General features: G+C 46.4%; 1 protein-coding gene across 1 annotated transcript; it reads right to left on the reverse strand.

Annotated features, from left to right (window-relative positions):
* Positions 1-239: 239 nt before the first annotated feature.
* Positions 240-18,141, reverse strand: LOC120235071 (caspase-14-like). The gene is made up of 7 exons (XM_039237185.1): positions 17,606-18,141; positions 16,109-16,161; positions 14,793-14,942; positions 11,626-11,851; positions 10,816-10,932; positions 3,802-3,911; positions 240-2,284 (listed from the first exon to the last, which is right to left on the reverse strand). Exons 1-7 carry the CDS (start codon positions 17,958-17,960, stop codon positions 2,183-2,185), a joined length of 1,113 nt encoding a protein of 370 aa, XP_039093116.1. The 5' UTR covers positions 17,961-18,141; the 3' UTR covers positions 240-2,182.
* Positions 18,142-18,859: the final 718 nt, after the last annotated feature.

Below are 18,859 nucleotides of genomic sequence, written 5' to 3' on the forward strand. Positions count from 1 at the left end.
GTTGGAAGGATTCTGTCTTACAACTTTTCTCGCTCACTAGGCACTTTTTGCCTTGTATAACTTCATGCACTGGAACCCAGCACTGCCTGCCACATGCTACCTGGGCCTCTGGACGAGTCACTTAACCTCTCTCAGGAAATGAGCTATTGCCGCTGCCGTCCTCCAAAATGAATGAGCCCCTGGGCCTGGAGTCCTCGGACCGCACAGGGCGCAAATGAACAGGGAGGGCTCGCCTGATGTTCCTATTTTATGAACCAAGGTGACATTTTAATGCCCTATTAATTTTATGCAAAATTACATATCAAATATCAAAACTCAAAAAAGTTTTTAAAAATCAAATCATACATACAGAGACTTGAAAAAAATCACATTAACTAAAAAAGGACACAGTTGTCCACTGAAATGGAGACGGGCCTGGAGATTCCTGGTTGCTTCAGTCGTCGTGAGCCTCAATCTTCAGGGCATCTTCCCCGAACACCTGCATCCTCACACAGGCCCAACGGTCTTACGCAGCTGCCGGCTTGACCCTGCGGGATCAGGAACGGCCCCACCAGCAGCGTATTCATGAACAGCTTACGGAGAAGCCAAAGTTCACAAAGTCCAGGGACTGACTGAGTTCTCGGCTGAGCCAAACCTCCTTTTATGATACGGGAACCAGGGTTTAGCATAGTCCAAGGTCACACGGAAAGTTCAAACACAATCACAATGAAAGGTCATCTTCAGCCCAGAGTTTGTTCACTCGAAAAACACTGGTCTGCGTACAGTTTTCCTTCTGGGGGGATGGGACCCGAGTCGCACCCTTAAGAATGCGAGGGATCGAGGAGGCCTACAATGGGACGGAGGACGTTTCAGGCAGAAGGGAGAGAATGAAGTATGATGATAAAGCCAAGAGGATTCATTCAACATTCATTAATCCACAAGCCTGATCCTGAGAGACAGGGTTCTTGAGGGGAGGGCAGATGCCCCCACGTGGCCAAGACCCAGGACAGACAGGCGGTACACAAGGAGTGTAGGTTAAGGCCTGGCAGAGAAGGACTTGGAATATTCTCCTATAGGAATCTGAGTATATTCGGCAGGCAGTGGGGGGGTCAGAGGATTATTAACAATGGGATGAGTTTTGTGAAGACATTTAAGGGAAATGTAGGTTGACTTCGGACTTACTGAGTTACAGAAGCCGCAGGACACCCAGGCAGGTGCGCATGACTAGAAGGTGGCCAGATGCACAGAGGTAATGAGGTGAGGTCTGACGAGTGGACAAAACAATGAAACGACAGAAGCTTAGTCATTCGGGAAGCATTCATCACAGTGCTTCTCTAGGCCTTAAGGCCCGGATGGAAGCTGGGCTACAGCAGGGAATGAGACGCACAGCCTCTGCCTCTGGGAGCTTATGACTGAATGAACAGGAGAGAGATCAATGGCCGCGACACAGTCCTGTAAGTACAGCAGTGCTGAGGGCTGCAGAAGGAAAGCACAGGGTCTGAGAGCGCTCAGGAAGGGCTGACCGAGCGGGAGGGCCTGGCAGAGAGCGCTCCTGTGCGAAGCCTGCACCAGACCCTGAGGGCCAGTAAGGACTGGAGCAGAACAGAGCATTCCAGGCAGAGAAGACAGCAGTTCCGAGGGACCACGCAGCAAGGGAGAGGCTGGGGAATGGGTGGAAGGCGGAAACACGAGGCGTCAGAGGCACAAAGTACAAACGAAGACGCCCGGGTCAGACTCGAAAATGGCTTATGGGGTCAAGGAGCCGAGTTTGGTGGCAGACAACAACATGGGAGAAATCAGGTGAAACATGACCCGACGACGTAAAGACAGTTCTTGAAGACGAAGCCAAGAAAACGGGGGTGAACACCAGCACCAAAAGGGGAGAGGGTGGAGTGTAATCAGTAAGGGAAGCACATCCTAAAAGTGGTCCACAAATCAAGCTGGGTTTCCATGTTTTGCTTAACTGCTCAGGAAACATTTTCAAAAAACAGTGATCTTTTAAAACAAGTCGAATTATTTACAAGTGTCAAATAAACATGGTCCGATCTTGGAAAAATACCATCTATATGCAAAACAAGTTGGAGAAATCCGAGTGATGACAGAAATGACACCGAATGAGAACCATTACAACTACGCTACAAACGCCCTCGGCTCTTTACACTGTCGGTTATGAAGCCGCCCTTCGCTTTTCATCCTCCCAATGTCAAAAGTATACCGATTTAGTTAAAGTCGATTCCATGACAAGCGATACTTTTATGGGTTCCTCGTGTAGATGAAATTCAGTGTGCACCACTTTGTTATTCACCTGGAAGAGTAAAAGCACAAGCTGTTCAAAGGCCCTGAGCGAAAGCCTTTTAGTCGGCCCTACAGTGTGGAATGGCAGAAGTCTGCATTTCGGAAAGAGGTGCGCAAATGACAGTGGGGAAGGACATCGCACCGCGTGCCTGGAATGCAGCTCTCCGGGGTCCACAGACCTGGGTTTGGGCTCATCTTGTCCCTGGGGATTCGTAGGCAAGGTATTAATCCTTTCTGGGCAATTGGTAACACGACGTAAAGTAAAAGGGTTGGGTTATGTTATGTCCAAAGCACATCGCAGCCCTATAATCAAGGTTGGTCGTGAGCATCTCAACCACCTGCCATGTCACGAGGCCATGAGGGTCTTTAACGCTAAGGCCCCGTCGTGCCCATTTCTGGATTTTTTTTCTTTGCCAGTGCCTCCTCGGCAGGCACTTTAAAAATGAAGGGCGCTTTAAAAATACAGCTAGCCTTAGCTACTGTAGATTTCCACTTACCGTTGGTTAAATCTTTCTTATAACATATTCCTAAGAAGCTGACAAACTATTTTCTTAGAGAAATTGCGCAATAGAAGATACTCAGGAATGTGGCTTGAACCACTGTCTGTGGTCCCTCCCTTTTACAAACCCCCCACCAAAGCTCTAACCTCAAATGAAGTAAAAAGGAGGTTAAAGGGCTATGAAGCATCCTATGTAGAATATTAACGTTAAATCTTTGGGTCTTAAGGAAACAGAAATGGTTACCATACCTTGGGGAGGTGGGGAGGAGTTAGTATGTAATTGTGACTAGGGCATCAACTCTAGAAGCACTGTGATGAGCCTGGGTGGCAGCTCGGCCACCGTCTGGCCCCCACCTGTCACAGGGGATGCGAATCCCAGCAGGCACCTGAGGGGCGTTGGAAGGAATAACTAGATTCGTACCTGGGAAGCACAGAGAACAGTAAGTGGCGTGGAGCGAGCCACGCAGTCGACGTCAGTACCGCTGCTACTTCTATGATCTTTTCTAATTGGCTCTCTGTGGGCATAAAACTCTCCGACTGAGAAGAAAATTACTCCTCAACCCTGATATAAGCTACAATACCTGGGCCATTCTCCAAACTGGGGCTCGTGTAGAAATCTACTCCTGTTATTGGGCACGTGTATAATCAGTGAATCCTTACCACGGGCGACAAGCTGGGGAGACAGATGTGAGCTCGAGTCTGTCCTTACAGAAGTCCGAAGGCTTTGCCTTCTCTAGGGGAGCTGAGTCAGGCCAAGCTGACTGCCCTGGGGGGCTGCAGAGCACACAGGGTCTTTAAAGGTCATCCAATACACTCCTATTAGCAATGCACGGAAGGTATCACTCTGTTTCCCTCAGCAGCTGGCCCAAGCACGTTTTCTGAATGCCAGTCATTGTAACTCATGATCAGCCCGTCACTTCCAAGCAGCTTTTCAGTATCTGTCGTATTTTCATGGCTAAAGTCAATCTCATGAAAACGCTCCGAGCAAGTGCATGAATGGAGCATGTGCTCACTTAGAATTTACTTACTTTGGTGAAAAAGTCAGCGATGTGGCACTTATTTCCGTGCTGTTTAAAGACCTCAGCCATTGCTTCAATCATCACCGAGCCGGTGCGAGGGTGCCGTAAGGCGACATGATCTACAAAGTGAAAATACTTCGTCTGTTTTCCTCCTCCCTTTGCACTGAAGTTTTTCTTTTACCCATAATTAAACCTAGAAAATGGCTTTGAACTGAGAATACAGAAGCATTCTTGTATTAATAGGAGTGCCTGGGGCCATAAGAGACACAGACACAAAAAGAAGAAGCATTGAGCCTCCCAGGGGACTCCTGTGACCAAAAGCATGTAACTCCTCAAGAGGGCAATTCTCTAATATGAATTTTTAAACTAAAACTTTTCAAATATACACAAAAGAAGGCAAAGTTTAACAAACTCCCATAGGATCATCCCCCAGATTCAACAGTTTTCATTTTGCCATATGTCCTTCATTTATCCCTTCTTTCTCTATTTTTTAATGTTTATTTATTTATATTTGAAGAGGGCAAAGAGAGAGAGAGAGGGAGAGAGAATCTTAAGCAAGCTCACACTGTCTGCACAGAGCCCAATGCGGGGCTCAAACTCATGAACCATGAGTTCGTGACCTGAGCCGAAATCAAGAGTCAGATGACTAGCCAACTGAGCCTCCCAGGTACCCCCTCTATTTTTTTTTTTTTATTTCTGACTTTTGCTACAGGATATTACACTAAATATCCACCAAATACAACCATGTAGAATTTATTTTGGGGTCCTCAAAAAAATTTAGTGGAGTTATTTTTATTAGCAGATTAAAAAACATGAGACATGTCTGTTTTTAGTGTGGAAATTTGATGGGAATATCAAAATCGTACCCTCTGATAATAAATCTAGGTTGGATCAGAAAAAAGCCCATGTATACATCTTTGCAATCTCAATGTAGGCAAAGGTTTCTTAGAACACAAAAGGCATAAACTGCAAAAGCAAAAGCTGCTAAACTGAACTTCATCAAAATTAAAACCTTTTGGTTTTTGAAACATGTTATTAAGAAAATGAAAAGCAAGCCACAGGTTGGGAGAAATATTGCAATACATACCAGGTAAAGAACTTGTATCCAGAATATATAAATAATTCTTACAACTTCCTAAGAAAACCAACAACTCGATAAAAAATTGGGCAACAGACATGAACAGACATTTAGCAGAAGATATATGAATGGGCAACATGTACAGGAAAAGATAATCACTAGGTGTCCAAGAATTGCAAATCAAAACAACAAGGCGATACTATTCTACACCCATCAGACTGTCTAAAATTTAAAAACAGATCAAATCAACTGATAATGAGGATATGGAGCAACTGGAACTCTCACACACTGCTGGTGGGAATGTAAATGATACAACCACTTTGAAAAAGAATTTTCAACTTGGCACTTTCTTTAAAAGTCAAACATAGCTACTATGTGAACCAAACATTCCACTTCTTCGCATTTACCCAAGGAAAACAAAAACGTATGCCCAAAGACTTATTCACGTGTGGTCACAGCAGCTTTATTTGTAATAACCAAAACCTAGAAACAACTTAAATTGTTCAATAACAAGTGAATGGCTGAGCACCTTGTGTTAACATTGTGTTATGTTCACACAACTACTCAGAAATCAAAAGGAATGAACTACTGACATACAAAACAACATGGATAAGTCATAAAATCATTATGCTGAGTGGAAGAAGACAGGAAGGGAGGGAGGGAGGGAAGGAGGGGAGGAGAGAGGAAACTTACATGCTATATAATTCCAGTTATATACAATTCCAGAAGATATACTCTAATCTGTGGTAACAGACAACACAACTAGTGACCCAGGGATGGGGAGGGAGGCAGGCATAGATTATAACATGAGGAAACTTTTTGAGGTGACAGAAATATTTGCTTGATCATGGTGATGGTGTCATGAATGTATACTTCTTTCTGTTCAAATGATATACATGGGATATTACAGCTCATACTTCAACTATAGCTCCATAAAGTTGTAAACAAATCCACAGAACACATCTGTTTAGTGTGGGAACTATACAGGAATTTCGGTATTGCCCCTCTTAGAGCAAATTTGAGTTACATCACAATGTTTGACAATCCATCCATCCAGTGTTCTTCAAACTGCAGGCTGGGGCCCAATTGTCAGCCAAGAAATCAATTTAGCAGACTGAAACTGCATTTTTTAGGGGCGCCTAAACATTCGACAGTGTGAATATTCGACAGTGTGAATCTGTTACAGGTAGACATTCTATAGCGTGAACATCCTATAGTGTGAACATTTGATAGTGTGAATATACCACAGTGTGGACATTCTACAGTGTGGGCATTCTACAGTGTGAACCTTTTACACTGTGAACCTACTACAGTGTGAACATTCTACAGTGTGAACATTCAATAGTGTGAACCTACTACAGTAGACATTCTATAGTGTGAACCCACTACAGTATGGACATTTGATAGTGTGGACAATCTACAGTAGACATTCTACAGTGTGAACATATTATAGTTTGGATATCCTGCAGTGTGAACATTCAGTAGTGTGGACATACAAAGGTGTGGACATCCTATAGGGGGACATCCTACAGTCTGAACAACCTACAGGGTGAACATTCTACAGTATGAACATATCACTCCCAGTGGCTTTCAGATTTCCTGTCACCCATTCTCCCCACTAAGCAATTTCAAAGGAGCGCCCAGATTTGAGTGCTCGACACACCCATTCACCCACTTTCCTGGTGTTAGCACTGAGAAGTCGAGTATCCCAGGAACCCTGTCCCTCTCGGGCAAACTGGGACAGTCAGTCATCCCGTCCCATGTATATACATGTGCAGAAGATCCCAAACTGTCTAGGTGCGTGATGCCCTCAGTGTCCCAGGAATTGTCACACAGCACTCCTAGGCCAAGAGAAGTACCTAAGAGCTCCATTTACTAAAGTAGTTAGTTCCAAGCTCAGGATTAATATCTTAATAGCTGGGTCACCTGTGTGGCTCAGTCAGTTGGAGTTAGGCTTGGGTCATGATCTCACAGTTTGGTGCATGAGATCAAGAGTATGCTTGCTCTCTCTCTCTCTCTCTCAAAATAAATAAATACATTTTTAAAAAGCTACATGTTAAAATGTGAGGGATACAGTGAAAGCAGTACTCAGAGGGGATTATTTGAAGATGCTTATATATCAGGGGGCTCCTGGGTGACTCAGTCGGTTAAGTGTTTGACTTCCACTCAGGTCATGATCTCACCATTTGTGAGTTTGAGCCCCATATCAGGCTCTGTGCTGACAGCTCAGAGCCTGGAATCTGTTTTGGATCTGTGTCTCTCTCTCTCTCTCTCTGCACCTCCTCTGCTCTTGCTCTGTCTCTCAAAAATTAATAAAAGTTAAAAAAAAATTTTTAATGCTTATATATTTTTTAATTTTATTTTTTAATAGTTTATTGTCAAGTTGGTTTCCATATGACACCCAGTGCTCATCCCCACAAGTGCCCATTCCCACAAGTGCCCTCCTCCTTGCCCATCACCCCCCTTCCCCTCCCCATCAGCCCTCAGTTTGTTCTCGGCATTCAAAAGTCTCTCATGGTTTGCCTCCCTCCCTCTCCCCCCTATTTCCCCCTTTATTCTCCCCCACAGTCCTCCGTTAAGTTCCTCCTAATCCTCCTATACGTGCAAACATATGGTATCTGTCCTTCTCTGCCTGACTTATTTCACTCAGCATAACACCCTCAAGTTCCTGGAGAAGTCTAAATGCTTATATTTTTGAAAATATAGAAAATAATAAGCCAAGTATCTAACTGAAATAGTTGGGAAAAGAAAAGCAGAATAACTCCCCCCCCCAACAAATGACGAAAAATGGAAATAAGAGTCAAAATTAATGAAATAAAAAACCTATACTCGAGAGAATGAACAAAACTAAAACTAATTTTGGTGGGTTTTTTTTTTTTTTTTTTTGAGAGAGAGGGGGGCGTAAGTGAGCAAGGGTAGAGAGAATGAGCGAGAAAATCCCACAAGGGGCAGAGAGAGGGAAGGAGTGAGAATCCCACTCAGGCTCTGAGCTGTCGGCACAGAGTCTGACACGGGGCTCGAACTCACAGATGGTGAGATCATGACCCGAACTGAAGTCAGATGCTTAACCAGATGCTAAGCCAGGTGCCCCTAAAAATAGGTTCTTTTTTTTTTTTTTAATGTTTTCTTCATTTCTGAGAGAGAGAGAGACAGCATGAGCAGGGGAGGGTCAGAGAGAGAGGGAGACACAGAATCCGAAGACAGGCTCCAGGCTCTGAGCTGTCAGCACAGAGCCCGACGCGGGGCTCAAACCTGTGAATTGCGAGATCATGACCGGAGCCAAAGCCAGATGCTTAACTGACTGAACCACCCAGATGCCCCTAAAAATAGGTTCTTTATGAAACCACTGGTAAGAATGATCAAGAAAAAAAGAAGGAAAACACAAATATTAGAGATAAAAGGAGCATTACTACAGATTTACTGGACATTTCACGTGCTTAGAGATGCAACGAACCCTACGCCAAGAAATAATTTTTTCGTTTTCTCCCACAGAGATGCCAGGTTTCCCAGCAGTATTTACTGGACGGCCCATTCTTTCAACACTAACTGGCGATGGCTCGTCACGTGCCTAGTTGGCCCACATAGCTGGTTCTGCCTCTACATTCTCTATTCTATCCTTTTTTTATTATTGTTTTTAATTTTTATTACTGTTATATTATACTAAGTATTCTTTTTTTACTGTTTGTTTATTTTTGAGAGAGACAGAGAGAGAGAGTGAGTGGGAGAGGGGCAGAGAGAGACACACACACAGAATCCAAAGCAGGCTCTAGGTTCTGAGCTGTCAGCACAGAGCCCAACGTGGGGCTTGAACTCACAAACCATGAGATCGTGACCTGAGCCGAAGTTGGACCCTTAACTGACTGAGCCACCCAGGGACTCCTTCATGTTGACTTGAAAAGAGTATTAAAGTAGTTTCCATATATATATATATATGGAATCCAAGATAAAATGTGAGTGAAGAATTGCCAGCAAAGGAAACTAAGGGCAACCACTTAAAATGAAACCATACTTAGTGGTAAGATGTGAAAACCTTCCCCACTAGAGTTAGACATAAGATTTCAGTCCTGGCTGTTTATCAGAGAGATGAAAGCATGTGGCTTCACAGAGACGGGCACACAAAAGTTCAGAGCAGCTTTATTTGAAACAGTCAAAGACTGGAAACAACCCAACAGGTGACTGAACGAATAAACAGACTGTGGTGGCCACATGTGGCCTGCTACTCAGCAATAAAAGGAAATGAGCTCTTGATATAAACTGACTACAAAATTATTATGGGACAGTTCAGGGTCAAGGCGAGAAACCCAATGTTCCAGTTTTATTGAATGAATGAGTTTTATGACTGTGTGCCGCACTACACACACACACAGTTCAGGGTCAAGGCGAGAAACCCAATGTTCCAGTTTTATTGAATGAATGAGTTTTATGACTGTGTGCCGCACTACACACACACACACACACACACACACACACTCTCTTAAGGGCTGGAGATTCAGTATTGAACCGAAGAACTAAAACTCTCTGCCTCCACAGAGCTGATGTGCTAGTGGGGAAGAGAGACAATAAACAGAGAGAAACTATATATTGTGCTACTTTACGATCCCATTTACATAAAGTTCAAAGACTGGCAAAACTAATCTGTGGTGCTAGAAGGCAGGATCCTGCCTGCCCTCAGGAGTGCAGAGTGTTTGGGTGGTGATGCCCAGAGGGGGCCGGAAGGGGACTTCCTACCCGGAATGCTGGCATCATCTTCCTTCTCGATGAGGGTGCCCGTTACAGGGTGCGTTCACTTTATGAAAGTTTATTGTGCTGATGGCTCAGGGCCTGGAGCTGCTTCAGATTCGGTGTCTCCCTTTCTCCCTGCCCCTGCCCCGCTCGGTCTCTCTCTCTCTCAAAAATAATAAATAAACATTAAAAAAAAAACCAATAAAGATAAAAACAACTAAAGGGGAGCATCTGGCTAGCTCAGCGGGTAGAGTGCATGACTCCTGATCTTGGGGTTGTGAGTTCAAGCCCCATGTTGGGTGTAGACATTACTTAAAAATTAAAAATATCCTGGGGCGCCTGGGTGGCTCAGTCGGTTAAACACCCGACTCTCAGTTTCAGCTCAGGTCATGATCTCATGGTTCCTGAATCGATCCCCATCTCAGGCTCTGCACTGAGAGTGTGGAGCCGGGTCTCCCTCCCTCCCCAGCTTGCATGTGCTCACTCGCTCTCCCAATAAATAAGTAAACATTTTTTTAAATAATAAAAATAAATCTTAAAATAAACAACTAAAAAAAATCTTCCTGGACCCCTGAAATCTTTCTCTCCTACATTTTTGTTTCCCCTCACAAGTGATTCAAGTCCACCCTCTCATACACAAGATTCTTTTGGGCTTGAACTTATTATTAATAATAGTATTAGTAACGATGATAAAAATATTATTAGCACAATATATTAGTAGTAATAGTATCGAATTTCCTTTTTTTGTATTTACTATGCCATTCATTATGATGGGCACATGCTTTAAAGAATTCAACTTCTGTAACGTCCCAGTGACATAAGTGAATTCTATCATTCACGTTTCCCATGAAGAAAGGAACATAGCTGGCGATGTAGAAATACTGGAGGTCTCAAATACATCAAGTGGCAGAACTGGCTTTTGGGCCAGAATCTTTTTCATACGAGAGCCCATGACCTCATTCACCACGTGACGCTCTGTTCAGAGACGTGTGCGCTCCTGGAAGAACGATCTGCTTCTTCTGTTTAGAGAGGCCAACCCCCCGTCTCTAAGAGTGGGAACACGTGTGCAGGGAGAGGGAGGGGTTAGCAAACACCTCTCCTGATAGACGCCAATTTGTAAGGCACAAAGAATTAAGAAAGGAGAGATTCTGAGAATCGTTACGAATAACTTCAACCTTCTGGAAGCAAGTGTGCGTCACTGTCGCCTACCCTCCCTGTCTCACCTGCCTGGGTCGGGTAGATGATGAAGTAATCGCTGAAGGTGGGCAGCCTCCTCTTTTCCGAAACGTCGTCAGACTCCATGGGTTCATCGTCCGTCTCCACACCATTATCTCTTTTGTCTGTTTTTTGAAGAACAGAAATATAAACTACAGTAAAGCACCACTTACACCAGGAGCCCTTAATCAAATCCCAACAAGCTTGATTCTCCACAAGAGGGAGAAATGGCCGCAGAAGCTACACAAGTCGGATGTGGGCCCCACAGGTCGCCTGGTGTCACACGGACGGTAGGATGGCCCTCGGAGAGGGCACACACCTCTCTCAGATCTGAGGCTCTCTGGCCCACCTCACGCCGTGGGGGACTTGGACCATTCCTCAGCCAGGGTTAACGATTCCACCCAGGTAAGTTTCCCTTCTATCCCTGCCTCCCGGCCCAAAGTCTCCAGGACATAACGTCACAGCAGCGGAGGGGCCTCTGACTGTAAACACACGAATTAATATTTTTAACTTCTTTTTAAAAAAATTTTTAACATTTATTCATTTTTGAGAGTGAGAAAGGCAGAGTGTGAGCAGGGGAGGGGCAGAGTGGGAGGGAGACACAGAATCTGAAGCAGGCTCCAGGCTCTGAGCTGTTAGCACAGAGCCCGACGCGGGGCTCGAACCCATAAACCATGAGATCATGACCTGAGCCAAAGTAGACACTTAACCGACTGAGCCACCCAGGCGCCCCGAAATTTTGAACTTCTTTTTCTTTTCTCAATCATCCATATGATAATTTCCTAGAAACATGACTACACCAAGAAGTCTCCACTCACCTCCTCTGCAGGCCTGGATGATAAAGATCTTTGGTTTCTCTTGAAGTGCTGGACAATTTTTATTATTAAACATTTCAAAGATGTCCTCCAGGCTAACTTTTTCACCATCTTTCATCTTAATAAAGCCTTTCTCCCCATGGGACATAAGAGTAACAAGGCAACAGCCAACGTCATCCTTAATCTCATTGAGTCCATCACGAAATGATGATATTTTCCCAAGTAACTCCTGTAAAATAGGATAACATATTCAAAATAACTGGAGGGAAGTAAAATCAGAAAGGCTGGAGACGGTCCCCTTCGCAGGCAATCTGAGGACATGAGAAATGTGAAAAGAACTACATCTCGGGCAGAGTTAGTGTGAGGTAAGTATTAGCTCATGAACTTGTCACTTCCCTTTCACTTGCCCTCGGAATTCACAGAATTTCTTCTCGTTCTTGTTTAACAGAATTAGGGCATTTCTGATTCTCTACCGCAAAAAACAACATAATGATAGCTCCCCAAAGGGTCAGTGTATGCAAATTTTATATTATTAACTTATTTCAACATACAAATGTTATTATTTTCTAAAAGTAATGTCCTCACGAAGCTAGAAATGGAAGGGAATGGAGGCAGCTGCAAGAGCATATGGAGCAGCGCGTCAGGGTCAAGCCCCCTAGAGAGAAAAGCAAGGCGGGAATGGCGGCCATCCTGCTCCCACACGCCTTGCAGCCGAGATTGTAGCCCTTTCAATAAAGCATGTAAAAGTTGAAGTCTAAACATAGGAAACAAAGAGCCAAAACTCATTTGTACAGGTATCATGACTATCTAGAAATACAAAATAATCAACCAAGTAACTACTGGAACCAGAGGCCAGGGAGCTGACTGGACACAAGATTAACTCACAAAGATCTAACGTGCCCCCCCCCCCATTACCTGGCAACAATCTTTTAAACCCCATCATGGAAAAGGAAGTCCCATTCATGGTCACACCCAAACTAAGACAATACCTAGGAATAAACCTAAATAGCACACATTACCTAAATGAAGAAAAGGATAAAGCTGTAGGGAAGAGGCGACAATGAATCTCAATTCAATGTCCTGGCAATCAAAATCCCAAAGGCTCTCAGTGGAAATTAACCAGATTATTCTCAGGGTCACAGAGGACAGACAGGCTCAAGAACAGTCAAGCATATTCATAAGCAAAAACAAACAAAAAACAAAAAAAAACAAAAGAGAGAGATCAGAGAGAGAGAGGAGAGATAGATCCTATTAGACATCAAAATGTCTTTAAAAATCATGGTGAATGAAATAGGGATATACTGGCTTAAGTATAAACAAATATATGAATGGACTATTTCAGATTCTAGAAACCAAATGAATTATATATGGGAATTTATTTCACGATAAAGGCAGAGTGTTAGACATGTGGGGGAAGGACACATTATTCACTAAATGTTGAGCCAATGAACTATCCATCTGGACACAAGGTGAGGCTTCCTACCTCAGACTGGTCCAAAACAGATAAGATTCCAGAGTAGAAAGGAAAACCTTAAACTATACAAATATTAGAGAAAAATAATTTAAACATTCTTTAAGTTGGGAAGGCATGAGGTTTAATCAAGACACAAAAAAACAAGAAGCTGACATGAAAGACTGAGAAGTTTACTCACAAAAAAATTAAAAGACTTCCATACAATTTAGGACAACAGAAATCAAAAGTAACAGGGTAAGAGAAAAATATGTGCACTACAGTTTGTAAATGAATCATATCCAGGAAAATAACCAAGAGAACAAGAAAAAGACCACCCAGTAGGAGAAAGGGCAAAGGAGATAGAATGGATAATTTACAGAAGGAAAAAAATGGCCAAAGGATTAACCTTAGTTTAACCAAACTAAGAATAAGAAAAACGAAACTCAGAACACTAAAATACTTTTACCAGTAACACTGCTAAATATTTATAAACATTGCCAGGAGGAAGGAAAAGCGGCCACTTAACACCCTGAGGAGCATAAACGAAAAGAACATTGGCAGTTTCTGCCATTTGAATAAAAAGAACAGGACTAAAAACCATGCAGTATGTAAAAGATTCTGGTACGATCCTTGGGGAAAATAAAGGGGTCTATTTTTACCTTTGAAATAGTAATAAAAATGAAGCTTGCTGGGCACTTGCTATAAGCCAGATACTATTCTGTGAATATTGACACAGAGTAGCTCATTCATTGTCACTACAGCCCTCCAAGATAAGTTACTATCACCACCCCCATTTCAGAGAGAAGAAAAGTAGTCAATTAATTTCAGGCAGAGTTGCTAAAACTATAGCGCTAACAGACATTTGGACCCAGAAAATTCTTTGCAGTGGGGGCTGTCCTGGACATTGTAGCACCCGCTAGATGCCTGTAGCACTCTCCAGTTGTGACAACCAGAGATGGCTCCAGCTATGGTCAAATGAGGGGGACAAATACCCTCAGGTGAGAACCAGATTTAGCAAGGGACAGGATTCCACCCGAGGCAGTCTGCGTAGCATTCACAACCCCATGCTCTGCTGTTCCCTGACATTCATTAGCGGTGACTCCTGGCATCTAAGAAGGGCTTTGCGATGTTACTACTGTCCCTAAATGAGGGCAGGTCTAAGTCATGACTCAGCTAGAGTCAAAGAGGTCAAATGGAGTTCCCACCATCCCCTTTCTCCCCCTTTTTCAGTATAATCTAGTTAAGTCACAATGCAATTCTGCCCAGCACTGTCGGCTCCCTCTCCACACCTCTCCCAGGGTCCCCAGGGAGTCCCACAGGACTCAGGCTGCTGGAATCCCTCTGGCCTGCCTCCTGGTGATCTCCCAAGTGGGTTTCCTTGGTCTTTTCTGCTTCCAAAAGCTCTGGAACTTGCCTTCTCCAGACTCCTGCCTTGTCCTTGGGCCTCCTTGCCCGTCTTGCCACAGACACCTTCTGGAGTCCCCTTCCCTCTTCAACTGCATAGTCAAGCCTGGGGCCCAAGAGGTCCCCAATCGACTGGAAGGGGAGGTAGGGTAGCGCACACTTAAAATTACAAAAGTATCCAAAATTTTATCAGGAAACACATATCATTGCTCAGCAGGTCCTGATTCTTAAGTGTTAAAACGCAATTTTTTAGAAAAGAAAGGAAAATTGTAAGATCCAAGTTACGATTTTTCATTTTTGTTTTTGACTTTACCATCTTGTTTGGATCGATGCACGACGTATGCTCAAACTGGCACTGGCCAAGCCATTTGGTCATTAGCATGATGTCCCGGTGAGCCCCCGGTCTATTCTTCTCCACACACATGAGGAAAGCCTTCCGCTTGCCACTCAGGTCATAACAGTCCTATTTTCCAGGGAAGCCAACAATATTTAAACCAAACCAAACTCAGAAATCCAAATATGTCATACATACAAAATAATGAGTTTCTTTGGGGGAATCAATGGTAAGGTTTCCCAGTTTGGATCAGGAACTCAACACTGATTGTCTCTTATCAGTTATGGAATGGCGGGGGATGGACGGGGTGGGGAGGCATGACTTGATTTACAATTCTTTCAGATATCTTCCTCAGACTAGGGCTAAGAGGCCAGTCTCAGTTTTAAATTCCTATGTATAGCTAGAACTACCAATTTAAAGAAACATGGCGGACAGAGAAAAATGGTAAATGACAACACAACACTGTAGTCATCAAAGTCCAGAATGTGGGACATTGTACAGACAACTTGGTTTCTTCAATAAGTAAATAATTTAAAAAGGGCTTAAAGAAAGGAGAAGGATCCTAAGAGTCTTAAGGAAGAAAGCAGTCAACTCTAATTGTGTAGACCCCGTATGAATCAGCATCCCGATTCAAACCACCCACCTGCCAAAGACATAGGAACGAGTCAAGCATATCTGATTACTAACTGCATCTTTGCAAACCTTAAGGAAGTTGTTTTTAGGTAGAATAATGGTACTGTGGTTATGTTTTGAAAAACCTCTTTCTCACGCTGAAGATTTAGAGATTCATGCTAAAGTATCTGCAGATGAAAGTGACAGATCTGGATTTGCTTTAAAGTAACTGGAGTGGGGAGCAGACAAAACAAGATTGGCTCTATGTTACTAATTTGCTGAAGCAGGGTCATTTTTTTGTTTTTTCTGTCCCACTTTAGTATGTTTAAAATTTCCATAATAAAACTTAAAAAGCCCAAACGCTGTAACCGGCAATTTACGCAGTCGTCCAAGGTCATATGGCCAGTCACTGAACTTCCATTGAAGCTCTGGTGCCTCACTTTTTCTTGATTTGCATAACAGAAATAACAGCAGAGCCGACCTTGTTTGGTTAACGCATGCACAGTGGTTTTAAAGGGCTACGGTTTATCCTTCACTACCGTAACAAAAAGCAGCGAGATAACCATACAGATAGACTCCTTTAACCAACAAGAACAGCACAGAAAAATGTTAAAGTAGCAGCTAAAGCGGCTGGAACGCTCCTAGCCAGTGTGCGGTGGTGGAGTGAGAGCAAAAATATTTACCAGTTCGCCATCCACGCAGTCATAGCTTCTCTTTAGAATCTTTCTTGGGACCTCTGCATGAATTTTCATGAAAAGAGAATAAAACAGAAAAAAACGCATTATTGTTTCCCCCTTTTTTCTTTTCATTTTAATCAGGATTCACTGTCATTCCTATAACAGGAAGCCCCTCCCAGGGAATTCTGTTGCCTCTTATGTGTTGGGGTCCAGCAGGCTTCAACCTCATTTTAGAACGGGTTCCCTGGATTACAAACACCCTCCTTCAAATTCATGAGGCTAGAGACTTAAAACAGGCCTCCCTTAGGCCCCAGCTGGATACAGGGGCAGGAAGAGCCAGGCCAGAGATAAAAAGGGACAAGGTCTAAGTGACACATTACTGCGTGTGTACTTCCTGAAGAGGAGATCAAGACATCGATCAAGAAAAAATGAAGTAAAGGAACTAGGCATTTAAAAAAAAAATTAACGTAATCTCTTAGCATTTAGTTCACATATTTATTGGGTGCCTATAGTGTAGAACCATAATACTGTGTAGGTTGGATGATTCTGGAAAAACACCCCACTAGGCCAACAGTCTGGAGAGGTGTAACACAGGGGGGCATGACCCGGAACCGGGGAGGGAGGCCGGGAGGGCTGGGTCGGGCGCAGCGCGCGCAGGGACGCGCAGGGACGCTGCAGCCTCCGCCGGCCGCTGTCCTGCCCGGAGGCCGCGTGCGGTGGCCGTGACGGGTGGGGTGCGTTACACATCTACACAAACCAGCCACAGTGGCACACCTAGAAGCTCCGTCGCATCACAAGCATGCTGATACTGCCCGTCTCAGCGGCTCCCGTGGAAGAGCTGCTTCCTCTCTCTCACACACGTATGTACACACACGTTTACTAAATCGGGGCGGGGGGAGCCCCACCTCCCTCCACCTGTTGCCGACTACATTTCTTGGTCATAAGCCACATCTTCCTAGGTTTAGGGCAAATGATGTCATGGTGTGCAAGCGCCCCTCCCCCCAGAAGCACCCCCCTGGGGATGTGACAGCGGGGTTTCCCACACTGGGCGTCTCGCTGCGTCGTCAGGAAACCTCCCACATCTCTCGAGGGCGCTTGTTAACCAAGCGTCTCAGGCCTGCTGAGTCGATCCGCCCTTTGAGCCCACCCCGAAATGTGCGGGTGAACCCTGGTGGCCGCTCTTCGGCGGCTCGCTCGGACTCCGCTCGGGGACGGCGGTGCTCGGGACCGCTCCCCCCAAGTTCCCACCTCCCAGCGCGCGTCTTCTGGGTCCTAGGGCAGCCCCCGCACCCCCCCCCCGGCAGGCGGGAACCCCCTCTTCCGCGCCGACCCGAGCGCTCACCCGGGCCCGGCCCCGGCGCCCCCCGCACCCCCCCCAGCAGGCGGGAACCCCCTCTTCCCCGCCGACCCGAGCGCTCACCCGGGCGCGGCCCCGGCGCCCAGCCCCCAGCCCCCCCAGGCGGCGGGCCCCACGCCGGCCCCGGCCCCCCGCGCCCCGCTCACCCCAGCTGCCGTCGGCGTCGGCGCCCTGCCAGCGCGGCAGCAGGTCGGCGCGGCGCAGCTGCTGCAGCACCTTGGAGAGCACGCGCGCCGCGGCGGGCAGGTAGTAGTGCTGGGCCAGCAGCAGCGCCAGCCCCGCCGCGCTGCCGCCCTCCAGCTCCAGCCGCAGGGGGCTCACGCGCGGCCCCTCGTCCACCGTCTTGAGGAGGACGCGGAAGTGGCTCAGCTCCCGCGGGGACAGCAGGTCCAGGGTCTCCTGCACGCGGCGCCGCAGCTCCTCCACCGCCGGCGTGGTCTTCGGAGGCGCCCGGCGGCCGTCGGACCCCGCGCGCCAGCCGCCCCCCGGGCTCCTCTCCATGGCCTCCCGAGATGCCGCGGCGCCCGGGCCGGAGGGGCCGCCGCCGAGGCCTCAGCCCAGCGGGCCGCGCACCTCCCGTGCCTCCCCTTTGTTTTGTGAAACGGAGGCGTTTGCGCGCGTCTCGGCCGCGGCGGGGCGGGCGGGCCGCGGTGACCCCGAGCTCCCGCCCGGCTCCCTCCGGGCTCGGCCCCCGCCCCAAGCCCCGCCCCCGGCCCGCCCCGCAGGGCCCCTCGGCGGTTCGCTGGCGCGGCTGCGCGGCGCGGTCACCGGGGTAACGCCTGGAGCCCGGGCCGCAGTCCAGGCCGATTGCGTTCGAGCTTCTGGGGGCCGGACGCAGGCGTCGGCCGTTTTCAAAGCTCTTCAGGTGATGCCAGTGTGCAGCCTCGTTTGAGAACCGCTGATCTTTTTTTTTTTTTTTTTTATGTTTTTATTTTATTTCTGAGAGAGAGAGAGAGAGAGAGGAGAGAGAGAGACAGCGTGAGAGGGGGAGGGTCAGACAGAGAGGGAGTCACAGACTGAAACAGGCTCCAGGTTCTGAGCTGGCAGTCAGCACAGAGCCCGACGCGGGGCTCGAACCCACCAACCGAGAGATCATGACCTGAGCCGAAGTCGGACGCTCAACCGACTGAGCCCCCAGGCGCCCCGAGGACCACTGAGCTCAGATCCAGAGTGTCTATCAGCTAGCTAACCCGCTGGCTTCACTTGGACGCCGAAATAACACCTAGAAGCTACTGCACTGAGCCAGCTTTCACTGGAGAGGGAGAGGTGAAGAAGGTTGAGGCTTGAGAATTTGAAGCCAGCATGAGTCTTGGGAGGCACATGGCCTTGGGGGACAGGCCTCAGCTTGGCAACTGCCGGTCAGTGTCCCGGCTGCTCGGTTCCCCCACTGGACGGGGTCC

The sequence above is a fragment of the Hyaena hyaena genome, unplaced genomic scaffold (assembly GCF_003009895.1).
Source record: "Hyaena hyaena isolate Hyena2069 unplaced genomic scaffold, ASM300989v1 scaffold_121, whole genome shotgun sequence".
NCBI classification, from domain to species: domain Eukaryota; kingdom Metazoa; phylum Chordata; class Mammalia; order Carnivora; family Hyaenidae; genus Hyaena; species Hyaena hyaena.